The sequence below is a fragment of the Prionailurus viverrinus genome, chromosome C2 (assembly GCF_022837055.1).
Source record: "Prionailurus viverrinus isolate Anna chromosome C2, UM_Priviv_1.0, whole genome shotgun sequence".
Classification (NCBI taxonomy): Eukaryota; Metazoa; Chordata; class Mammalia; order Carnivora; family Felidae; genus Prionailurus; species Prionailurus viverrinus.
The window spans coordinates 75,090,405-75,103,013 of NC_062569.1; the positions used below are offsets into that span (position 1 = coordinate 75,090,405).

General features: G+C 36.9%; 1 protein-coding gene across 2 annotated transcripts in view; it reads right to left on the reverse strand.

Moving 5' to 3' along the window:
* MCCC1 (methylcrotonyl-CoA carboxylase subunit 1) overlaps nucleotides 1-12,609 on the reverse strand; it is a 57,323-nt gene that overhangs the window by 21,184 nt on the left and 23,530 nt on the right. For both annotated transcript variants that reach the window (XM_047875467.1, XM_047875466.1), the window contains exons 9-11: nucleotides 12,362-12,443; nucleotides 4,611-4,738; nucleotides 988-1,171 (exon numbers count right to left, since the gene is read on the reverse strand). In XM_047875467.1, coding sequence (XP_047731423.1) covers nucleotides 988-1,171; nucleotides 4,611-4,738; nucleotides 12,362-12,443 — 394 coding nt within the window. The remainder of the gene's footprint in view (nucleotides 1-987; nucleotides 1,172-4,610; nucleotides 4,739-12,361; nucleotides 12,444-12,609) is intronic.

A 12,609-nucleotide genomic window follows, 5' to 3' on the forward strand; every position in this document is an offset into this window, starting at 1 on the left:
TATCTCTACCTGCATCTCCAACTATTCACCATCCTGAACACTTTTCTCCAGCCACATTATTTTCTTACAATTCTTCAAACACATCTTTAGCTAAGTTCTCCTTTCTTCACTTTTCTGTGTGCTCTTTAATCTGCCGACTAAAATCTACTCCAGACTTCCTCTTATGAATGTGTCCTGGCTCCTGGCTGTACTAGCCTAATATAACATCTAATCTTGAGAATTGCTTTTCATCATTCACCATCCGCAAAACTTCTCTGGCAACTAAAGTCAAGGTAGTAGTAACTCAGAGCATGGACTCTGGAGCCAGAAAGACTGGGTCTGAATCTTGGCTCCAAGAGTGACCTTGGGCAAGTCACTTAACTTCTCTGTGCCTTAGTTTCCTCATCTGGAAGATGGGGGTGCTAAGAACACCTACTCACAGGGTAGTTCTCATGGTTAAAGGAGCCTGCATAAAAAAGTCACTTAGAACAGTGTCCATAGTACATAGTAAATGCTAAATAATTGTTATGATCATTGTTATTAATCATATGCTGAACTGTGAGAGCTCTTGCACTGTTACTATTTTTTTCACTTTTCTTTATTTCTCTTATTATTGTTTAGCTTACACTAAGTTGATATATTAATCCTTCAGCTTGATATCAAGTCCGTTGAAGGTTGGAGGGTGTTGGGCATAGCAGGTATCGGTGACCTTTAATCACTTTTAGAAGTAGGCAGAGTAAAAATATAAAACAGTACACACAGAATGTTTGTTATTTAGGTATGAACAAGTACTGCTACATTTTAAAAAAGGGTGTATTGTTTAAAAACACTAGTTATTCTTTAAAAATAACTATTCCAGAAAGATAAATAAAGATTAATGAGAAATAAATTAAATCCTTTATGCTAAAGCATACAAAACATTTCCACAAGACACAGGGAAAAGAGGCTGTCCACAAATAATCATGCACTTAAAAAAAGACGGAGACTTTTTGTTTTATTTCACTTTACCTTGACGCACTCCAGTTTCAATCCTGGTGCAAAGGTCTGCCTGAGGGGTGGAGAGATGCACTAAAGGCCCAGCTCCAGGCATGAAGTTATTGTCAGGATCTTCTGCATATATTCTAGCTTCAAAGGCATGGCCCTGCAGGGTTATTTCTTCTTGGCTCAAAGGAATCTTCTCTCCTGCTGCAATCTGATAAAAGAAGAGTATATGCTTCTGTGAAAATCCACCTTATGGCACCTATGAGACTGGGGAAGTTGATGGTCTTGCCTTTTTCTATGGAAAATGTATATTTGGGCTTTATAATGAAGCCAAATAAAAACTAATTTTATCCACCTACCCGAGTTCCGGGCAAAAGCAAAAAGAGGTTAAAAACAGATGCAGTTTGGAAATAATATATTAATTACAATGGATTTCTAGAGTTTTTAAATAGAGAAAGCAGGAGAACTGACAACTAAATCATAAATATAAAAATCTGTGTTTCTTCAATGTAATCACAACTAAAATTTCTTACTGGCAAGATAGTCTCAGTTTCCATTTAAAACTTTAGCGCTCAGTTACCAAACCAATCTTTTTTTTTTTTTTTTTTTAATAGTTAATTATTAGTTGGTGTTTAGGACTACACTCACAGTTATGGCTAAAGTGTGGCATTTTTCATCTTTGAATCTTTTTTTTTTAAGTGTATTTATTTAAGTATACCCAATGTGGGGCTCAAACTCACAACTCCAAGATTAAGAGTCACATGCTCTACCAATTGAGCCAGCCAGGCACCCCCATCTTTGTCTTCTTCATCACCAAGAGAGTGATAAAGCAAGACAGAAAGGGGAACATAATGGTTTTTCAATTTTGTTATATTAACTATTGTATGATACCAGATTATAAACAGGATGATCATTATTGTTCATCACTACTACAATTGTATTATTTTGACTATTACATACCAGTACAATGAATTTCTCTCTTCAACTAGTATCATTTGGAAAGGCTATTGGAAGACATGCTGTCACTCTCTCTCTTTACTCCCTCCTTAAGTTTTCCTCCAAGATGAGAAAAGGACAAACCAAGAAAGCAAAAGATATAGGGGAAAAAAACTAAGTAATTTAGCACCACTTGGAACTAAACAGGTCAGCTTGAAAAAGAGGCAAAGGTTTCATCTCTTTAAATCTGTAGATAAGGTAAATCAGGAACCACAGCAGTTAAGAATGAAAGGAAAATGGACTAAATTGAATGTCTTTACTGCATGGTGTTTTGAACCACACTCTGCAGCCATACTGCCTGGGTTCAGATTCTTTCTCTATACTTAACTCTGTTCTGGGCATACTCATATTCTGGGCAAGTTTCTTAACCTCTTGATGCCTCAGAGAAAAGTACATATAGTAAGCATTACATAAGTGTTAGCTATTGTCATTTCATTCATATCCTTTATAGTGAATTACTTTTTAATATTTTAATAAAGAATTCCATTTGTCTTAATATAAACAAGGAGGGCGAGTGGGTGGCTCAGTCAGTTGGGCATCAGACTCTTGATTTTGGCTCAGGCCATGATCCCAGGGTTGTGGGATCAAGCCCTGCATTGGACTCTGTGCTGAGCATGGAGCCTTCTTGGGATTCTCTCTCTCCCTCTGCCCCTCTCCTCTGCTTGTGTGCATGCCCTCATTCTCTAAAATAATGTGTGTGTGTGTGTGTGTGTGTATACATATATATACACACAATATATATTATATATACATTATATAATGTATATATAGGTATATGCATATATATGTGTGTACGTATATATATATGTGTGTGTGTGTATGTGTATGTATGTGTGTATGTGTATATGTGTGTATGTGTGTATATACACACATACATACACATACACACAAAGAAAAGAATAACCATGTGTCCATATTTCAAGATGTGATCTTATTTCTGACTATATAGCCCCATTTCAGTCTGGCTTGTCTTTGCCTATCTATTTTCCTCTCAAGTTGGCTTCTGTCTGAGCTCAGAAGAGATAGACCCTAACCATGCCTCTGCATACTTGGACATCTGTGCCATGGGAGTTCTCTCAGGCTTAGACTTTGACTCTTTGGAACTCCTGGACCTTGGATACTTTTCCAGCTCCCCCTGAACATGGCTAGCCAATTGCATCTGCAGCCTGGACGCTCACATCACTGTAGCCTCATTCTAGGGAGGTCCTGGTCCAAGGGGGCTGGTCCTGGAGCTTGAAGTCTTGACTCAATAAGTGGCGAGACCCCTTGTGTTACCTCTTCCTGGAAGCCAGACTCCAAAGTACCTTGAGCATTATAAATGAGGTCCAGTGGTATACTTAAGTTCTAGAATCCCTCCCCAGATAAGAAAAGCCTACTTCCCTTTTTAAAGAGCCTCTTTGAAGAGCCTCTTACAATTTCTTGAGATGCAGAAATAAAAGTCCACTAGTTCTCCTTATACCCAAAAGCTTTCTCTTCCCTTATTTCCTGGAAACATTTTATCCATCATGATTTCAAAATTCTGGACTCTCTTGGTTACTGCTTCATAAAAAAAAAAAAAAAAAAAAAAAAAAAAAAAAAAAAAAAAATTCCCCCTTTCCTTGAATTCTGGAAACATAAGCACTCTTTCCAAAACTTTCTAAATCCACAACAATTTTCCTGTTACTTACTAACACTTACTAGTCTGATGTGCCTGGTTTTCATTAGCCCTGGAGGCTACAGAGGCCCAAAAGAATCTTATGGTTCAATTAAAATCACCAATCATCCCCAATGAACCAAAAAAAATAACATCATATTATTGCCCACAGAAGTTCTGAAAAGACCAAATTATGAAAATAATCAAGACATTAACATCACAACATGCAAAAAAAAAATTTAGATTCAGAATATATAAAGAACTAAGAATTCTACAGAGATCAAAAATATTTACACTTCTTAAACTTTTTGTCGTATTAAAAAAGCTGTGAAATCAATTGTTTTCAATAATAAGAGAAAAACAGACTAAGTTATTCACATTTGAAGGAATATGCTTTGTGGAACTCTAGTTAAAGCCAGGGCTTCTCAAACTATAACAAAGGAACAATTATAGACTTATATTTTGGTAACATACAGTAGACATAAATAACATAGCAATGTCAAAAACACTATGAAAATTTCTAAACACTTATTCTGTATGGGATATATTTATCCCACCACAGGCCAACAACGGTGTACAAGTCAGCAATTGCATGTGGCTCACTGTGTTGGTCTAGACTGTTACTTTGGCTCTTCATTCCCAACTCTTCCTTAGCTCATTTCACAGTGGCTAGCATCTGTCCTGCCTCTAAAATCAAGTGTCTGGCCCTGAATAATGTGGCCTCAAGCAGAGCACAAGGCTTTGGTATTGAGATACTGCGGTCACAAGGAAGCCTCAGGGGCAACAGCTCACCTGCGCCTTGCCTAAGGAGAAATGATAGTAAGTGACAGGTTAGAAATATGAGTCCATAAAGTGACAATAATGTCACAGCAACAAATGAAGTATCATCTGTAATATCCCATTTTCCTGTCCTCGTGACAACTGCAAGAATTGAACCCCTATCCAAAAGGACACCTTCTTTCAGAAGGCCAGCAGGTAACATATTCTCAAGATTGATCTTTAACAGAAAAAACGTCCCCACCCTAAGCTGCCACTCCACCAAGTCAGTTCCTGTGATCATCTCAGTAACAGGGTGTTCCACTTGCAGCCTTGTATTCATCTCCATGAAGTAGAAATTGTGCTTGGAGTCCATAATAAACTCCACAGTTCCTAAAAGATAAAACACAACAGTCACATTTCAACAGCATATAATAAGTAGAAATCAAAACCTTCCGTGATGTATTACACCAACTTTTACTGTTACCTTTATTCAATGTTAAAATTTTGCATTTCGTGAAGAAAATCATCTTACCTTTTGCAGCAGCAAATGATTCTTAATCAAAAATAGGGAACCACATGAAATCTAGCAATAGAAAAGTATGTCTGGGGTTTTGAGCAAATGGTAGCCCAAGCTATGAATAGTCTCAACTGTCACAGTAATGAGAACATGGTTGGACCATGTGTTATGGCTTCGGTGCACCAAGACCCCTGGAACTTCACACTGAAACATCCCATCTCACTCTCCCCCAGTAGAAAAAATACAACATTGTTTCCTCCAGACTGTAAGCTTTGGAGGTTTCCTTTAAGAGTCCTTTTGCTGGGGCGCCTGGGTGGCTCAGTTGGTTAAGCGGCCAACTTTGGCTCAGGTCATGATCCCACCAGCAGCCATCCATGAGTTCAAGCCCCACATCGGGCTCTGTGCTGACAGCTCAGAGCCCGGAGCCTGCTTTGGATTCTGTGTGTGTCTCTCTCTCTACCCTTTCCCTGCTAGTACTCTGTCTTTCTCTCTCAAAAATAAATAAACATTAAAAAAAAAAAAAAAGACTCCTTTTGCTGGGGGGCGCCTGGGTGGCTCAGTCAGTTAAGTGTCTGACTTTAGCTCAGGTCATGATCTCACAGCTGGTGGTGGGTTCAAGCCCCACATGGGGCTCTATGCTGACAGCTTGGAGCCTGAAGCCTGGAGCCTGCTTTGAACTCTGTGTCTCACCCTCTCTCTGCCCCGTGCACACTCTGTCTCTCCCTCAAGAATAAATTAACATTAAAAAAAAAAAAAAAAAAAAAAGTCCTTTCGCTGGTGATGCACTGGAAGATTATTTAGCAACTAAAGCTATATCTTCCCCAACTTTATTAAGGCATAATTTCATATAGTAAAATTTAACTTTTTAAAGTGTAGCACAGTATGCTGGGTTTCAGCACTTGAATACTGTCATACATCTACCACCACCATGAAAATGCAAGACATTTCCATCATCCAAAACGTTCCCTTGTTCCCCTTTGCAGTCAGTCCCTTCCCCAGGATGTTGGCTCCAAGCAATCACTGGCCTGTTTTCTATCATAGTTCTTTTCTAGAATGTCATATAAATGAAATCGTATAGTGTGTAGTGTTTTGTGTTTGAGTTTTTTTCACTTAGCTGAAAGTTAGTTCCATATAATTTAAGATTGTTTTTCAAATTGTGGGTCATAACTGATTAGTGGCTTGCAAAGACTTAGCGAAGTCTTCCAGTTTCTGGCCCAGAAGAAGCTGAGAAGTCACCATTCTAACCTGACAAAAGTAAAAAGCCAAATAAACTGAAAAATCAACAATGTGTCTCAGATCCATCAGAGACGTGAGGTCACAGGGCAAACCACTGCCCCTCAACCTACAGAGAAAGACAGGCAAATACAGAGATTCTCAACTTAACTGAAGCAGAAACCCACAAACAAAACTTCTGCAGGAACAAGTACCAGAGGAGGAATAACTGGACTGTGATTGACGATTTGCTGGACACTCAGTGTGGACAACTCTGAGGGTTACAAACTCCAAGGACAGTCCCCCCGACCCCTGGCCCCGCCAAACTTCTGTGAGTTTTACCTGCAGGAGTTCTACCAGGTCCTCACAGTGAATACTAGAGAAAAACTCCCTTGAGCTTCTAGCAGTGGAAGGGGAAAAGGAACCATCTGAAGTACACTGGAATTCTGTCCTGGACAAGATTCGTCCGTAAGAGAAATTACGTCACTAGACCCTAAACTATGGCAGTGTCATCAGAGCCTAATTAACGTAACTGGAGGAAGGGAAATACACAGTTCCAGCCATCTTGTCCCACAGAAGTGAATAAATCAAAACAAGTACACAAAAAACACACTGAGAGGCACTGATGAAGTTCACCAAAACACTCAGACCTAATCACAAGACTACAGAACACTTCCCCTTCCCCACACCTAACCACCATATCACTAATGCCCTCTTTTCTGCAGTTCTTTTTACCTGACACATCAGGTCTGGCTATCAAGAAAAATCACAAGGCATACTAAGAGGCAAAAAAACACAGTTTAAAGAGATTGAAAAAGCATCAGAACCAGACTCAGAAATGACAGAAATGTTGGAATAATCAGACCAAGAACTTAAGAACATGCTGATTAATACACTAAGAGCTTTAATGGAAAAAGTGGACACATGCAAGAACACATGGATAACATAAGCAGAAGCACGGAAATTCAAAGAAAGAATTGAAAAGAAATGCTAGAAATCAAAACACTGTAATAGAAATGAAGAATGCCTCTGATGGGCTCATCGGTAGACTGGACACAGCCAAGGAAAGAATTTCTGAGCTTGAGGATATGCAACAGAAACTTCCAAAACTAAAAGCAAAGACAAAAAAGACTGAAAAACAAAGAAACAAACAGACGAAAGAAAACCCAAACAGAATATCCAAGAACTGTGGGCAACTAGAAAAGGTGTAACGTATGCATAACGGGAATACCAGAAAAACAAAAAAGAAAAGACCAGAAACAGTATTTGTAGCAATAATGACTGATAATTTTCCCATTAATGTCAAGACACCGAATCACATGCCTGGAAGGTCAGAGAACACCAAGCAGGATAAATGTCAAAAACCCCCTACACCTAGGCATATCATTTTCAAAGTACAGAAAATAAAAATGAATGAATGTACAAATGAATGAATGAATCCTGAAAGAAGCTGGGGGCAGTGGGGGGGGGGGGGGACACCTTACCTATAAAGAAGAAAAGGTAAGAATTACATATGACTTCAGAAACCAGGCAAGCAAGAACAGTGAAGTGAGTTATTCAAAGTGTTGAGTGAAAAAAATCATCAACCTAGTATTCTGTATCTTGTGGAGTTATAGTTATTTCTTGTGGAGAAATAAAGATTGTTCCAAATAAACAAAAATTGGGAGAATGTATTGGCAGTGGATCTACCTTGCAAGAAATGTTAAAAGAAGTTCTTTAGAGAGAAGGAAAATGACACAGGGTCAATACTCCAAAAAGAAACAGTCTTAACGTGTATGCTCCTAAGGACAGAGTGTCAAAAAAACTGAGAACTGCAAACAGATGAGTCTACTGATACAGTTGGAGATTTTAACAGTCCTCTATCAGAAATGGACAATCTAGAAGGCAGAGAAGTAAGGACATAGTTGAACTTAATAGTACCACCAATCAACTGGATACAATTGATGTCTATAACTACTTTATCCAACAAGAGCAGATTACACATTCTCAAACTCACATGGAACATTCACCAAGACAGACCACATTCAGGGCCATAGAAAAGACCTTAACAAATTTAAAAGAAAAGGTATCATACAATGTTTGCTGTCAAGACCACAATTAAACTAAAAATCAATTGAACTAGAAATCAGTAATAGAAAGACAGCTGGAAAAAAAATTCCCAAATACTTGCAGATTAAATAACACATTACAAAGTACCACATGGGTCAAGAAGAAATCCCAAGTGAAATTTAAAAATATTAAAACTACATAAAAATAGAAATATAACTTCAAAATTTGTGGGCTGCATTGAAAGCAGTGCTTAGAGGGAAATTTATAGCACTGAATCCATATATTTGAAGAGAAGAAAGATCAAAATTAAGCTTCCATTATAGAAAACTAGAAAACGATCAGCAAATTAATTCCAAAGTAAGCAGAAGAAAAGAAATAATAGACTAGAAATACATGGAATTCAAAATAGAAAATCTATAGAGAAAACCAACAAAACCAGATCAATAAAATACACAAGTCTCTAGCCAAATTATTTAAGAAAAAAAAGAAGAGACAAATTATTAATATTGGAAATGAAAGAAAGCAAATCAATATAGGTCTTGTTAATAATAATAAGTTAATAATCCTATTAATAATTAATAGGATATTAAATGTGTATTATGAACAACTTTATGCCCATAAATTTGATAACTTAGATGAAACAGACCAATTCCTTCAAAGACACAATCTGCCAAAAGTCACACAAGGAAAAAAAATCACTCTGAAACAATCTGAATAGGCCTATATCTACTAAGGAAGTTGAAATAATCATCAATAACCTCCAAAACCTCCAAAATAGGCCCAGATTGGCTCACTGATGAGTTCTACCAAGCACTGAAGATAGAATTTATACCAATTCTTTATAATCTCTTCCAAAAGACAGAAGACAGAATACTTCCTAAACTCATTTTATAAGGACAGCATTACCTTAATACCAAAACCAGAGAAAGATTACAAAAAAACTACAAATCAAATCTCTTATAAATGTGGATTCAGTAATCCTTAACAAAATATTAGCAAATAAAATCTAACAATGTGTAAAAATAAGTATGTACAATGACCAAGTGGGATTTATCCCAGGAATGCAAGGCTGGTCCAACATTTGAAAATCAATCAAGATAATCCATCACATCAATAAGCTAAAGAAGAACCATAAGATTATATCAATAGATGCAGAAAAGCATTTGATGAAATCCAATACCTAATTATAATAAAAACTCTTGACAAACTAGGAATAGAGAGGAACTTCCTCAATTTGATAAAGAAGATTTACAAAAACTTACAGCTAACATTATATTCAATGGTGAGAAACCAGCTTTCCCACTAAGATCAAAAATAAGGCCACTCTCACCATTCCTTTTGAACATCATACTGTAAGTCCTAGCTAATGCAAGACAAGAAAAGGAAATAAAGGGTATACAGATTGTGAAGGAAAAAATGAAACTGTCTGATTACAGATGGCTTATCTATGTAGAAAATCCAAAAGAACTGACCAAAAAAATGCCTCAAACTAATAAGTGATCATATCAAGGTTACAAGATACAAGGTTAATATATAAAAGTCAATTGTTTTCCTATATATGAAGAACAAATAGAATTTGAAATTAAAAACACAATATCATTTACACAGGCACTCCCAAAGTGAAAAAGGTATAAATCTAACAAAATATGTACTAGATCTATATAAGGAAACTACAAAATTCTGATGAAAGAAGTCAAAGAAGAACAAAATGGAAAAATATTCCATGTTCATTGATAAGAAGACTCAACATCATCAAGATGTCAGTTCCCCCAACTTGTTCTATAGAGACAACACAGTCTCAATCAAAACCCCAGCAAGCTATTTTGTGGGTATCAAAAAATTGATTCCAGTGTTTTATATGGAGAGGCCAAAGACCCAGAATAGCCAATTCGATATTGAGGGAGAATAACAAAGTTGGAGGACTGACACTATCTGAGTTCAAGACTTACTATAAAGCTACAGTATTCAAAACAATGAAGTACTAGGGAAAGAACAAATAAATAGATCAGTGAAACAGAACACATAGCCTAGAAATAAACCTATATAAATAGAGTCAATTGATCTTTGACAAAAGAGCAAAGGCAACGCAATGGAGCAAAGATAGTCTTTTCCAAAAATGGTGCTGGAACAACTGTACAGCTACATGCAAAAAAATGAATCTAGACACAGACCTTATATACAAATGGATCACAGACCTAAATTTAGAACACAAAATCATAAAATTCTTACAAGGCAGCAGGAAAAAACCTAGATGACCTTGAGTATAGTGATGTTTTTTAGATACAACAGCAAAGGCATGATTCATTAAAGAAATAATTGATAAGGCAGGCTTCATTGAATTAAAAACTTACGCTCTGCAAAAGATAATGTCAAAAGAATGAGAAGATAAGCCACCAACTGAGAGAAAATACTTGCAAAAGATACTTCTGATAAAGGACTGGTATCCAAAATATACAAAGAAATCTTAAAGCTCAATAATAAAATAAACAGTCCAATTTCAAAAATGGGCAAAACACCTGAACAGACCTCAGTGAAGAAGAAACACAGATGGCAAGTAAGCATATGAAAAGATGCTCCACATCATATGTTATTAGGGAAATACAAATTAAAATGAGACGCGACTACACACCTATTAAATGGAACACTGACAATACCAAATGCTAGTGAAGATGTGGAGCAACAGGAACTCTCATACATTGCTGGTGGGAATGCAAAATGGTACAGCCACTTTGGAAGAAAGTCTGGCAGCTTCTTATAAAACTAAACATACTCTTACCATATGATCCACTGACCAAACTTTTTGGTATTTACCTAAATAAATTGGAACTGTCCACACAAAACTCTGCACACAGATTTTTATAACTTTTTAAAAAAAATTTTTTTTAACGTTTATTTATTATTGAGAGACAGGGAGAGACAGAGCATGAGCATGGGAGGGGCAGAGAGAGAGGGAGACACAGAATCCAAAGGAGGCTCCAAGCTCTGAGCTGGCAGCACAGAGCCCGACGCGGGGCTCGAACTCACAAACCGCAAGATCATGACCTGAGCCGAAGTCGGACGCTCAACAGACTGAGCCACCCAGGCGCCCCTATAACTGTTTTATTTATAACTGCCAAACTTAGAAGCACCCAAGATGTCCTTCAGTAGGTGACAGGATAAATTGTGGTATATCCAGACAATGGGATATGATTCAACGCTAAACAGAAATGACCAAGTCATGAAAAGATATGGAGGAAACTTAAATGCCTATTACTAAGTGAAAAAAAGCCAATCTTAGAAGGCTATAAACTGTATGGTTTCATCTATATGATATTCTGGAAAAGGCAGAACTATGGAGGCAATAGAAAGATCAGAGGTTGTCAGGAGTTAAAGACAGGGAGGGATAAAAAGCAGAGCACAGAGGATACCAGAGGCATTGAAAGTACTCTATGATACTACGATGGTGGATACATGTCATTCTACACTTTTCCAAATGTATAAAGTATAACAATATCATAGAATGTACATCATCAAGAGTGAACCCTAATGTAAACTATGGATTCTAGATGATAATGACATGTCATTATAGGTTTATTCATTGTAACAAATGAATCACTGGGATGTTGATAGTTGGGGAGGCCGTGCAAGTGTGGGCATGGGGGTATGGGAACTCTCTGTACTTTTCACTCAAGTTTCCCGTGAAACTAAAACTGCTCTAAAAAAATTATTTACTAATTTTAAAAAATGCAAAAGAAATCATTTTAGTGATTTTATTTTAAAATAGGATAGAAAATATCAAATAGCATTACACATAATTAGGGTTAAGTACTGTTTAGTGAATTTTTTTTTCAAATATACATGTATATAAACATAAATACTTATGTGTATATACTGGGTCTCAATGTAAACTGTATTTCTTTTTCTTTTTTTAACATTTATTTATTTTCAAGAGACAGAGAGAGACAGAGTGAGAGTGAGGGAGGGGCAGTGAGAGAGGGGGACACAGAATCTGAAGCAGGCTCCAGGCTCTGAGCTGTCAGCACAGAGCCTGATGAGGGGCTTGAACCCGCCAACAGTGATATCATGACCTGAGCTGAAGTCAGACGCTTAACCGACTGAGCCACCCAGGAGCCCCAAAACGTATTTCTTAATGTGGATATAATTTGTAAAAGTTTGAAAGCCAATGATTTAAAGTTATATGTTTCTTTTGAACATAAATGTTGCTTCTCCTCTATTCAAAGTAAATCTTAGCATACCTGCTCCAACATAATTTACAGCTTTAGCAGCTCTGACTGCAGCTTCTCCAAGCTTTTTTCTTACATCAGAGTTAATACCAGGCTGTGAAAAAATAAAATAAATTTTGATTAGTACTTTGCCCTACTAGAAATTTCCATTAAGATCCAATATTGCGTTTCTAGGTATCAAACATTGAAGCGATAATGAGGATAAATAGCTAATGTTACACATTTCATCAAGAAATACATCCCATACCATAATCAACTGT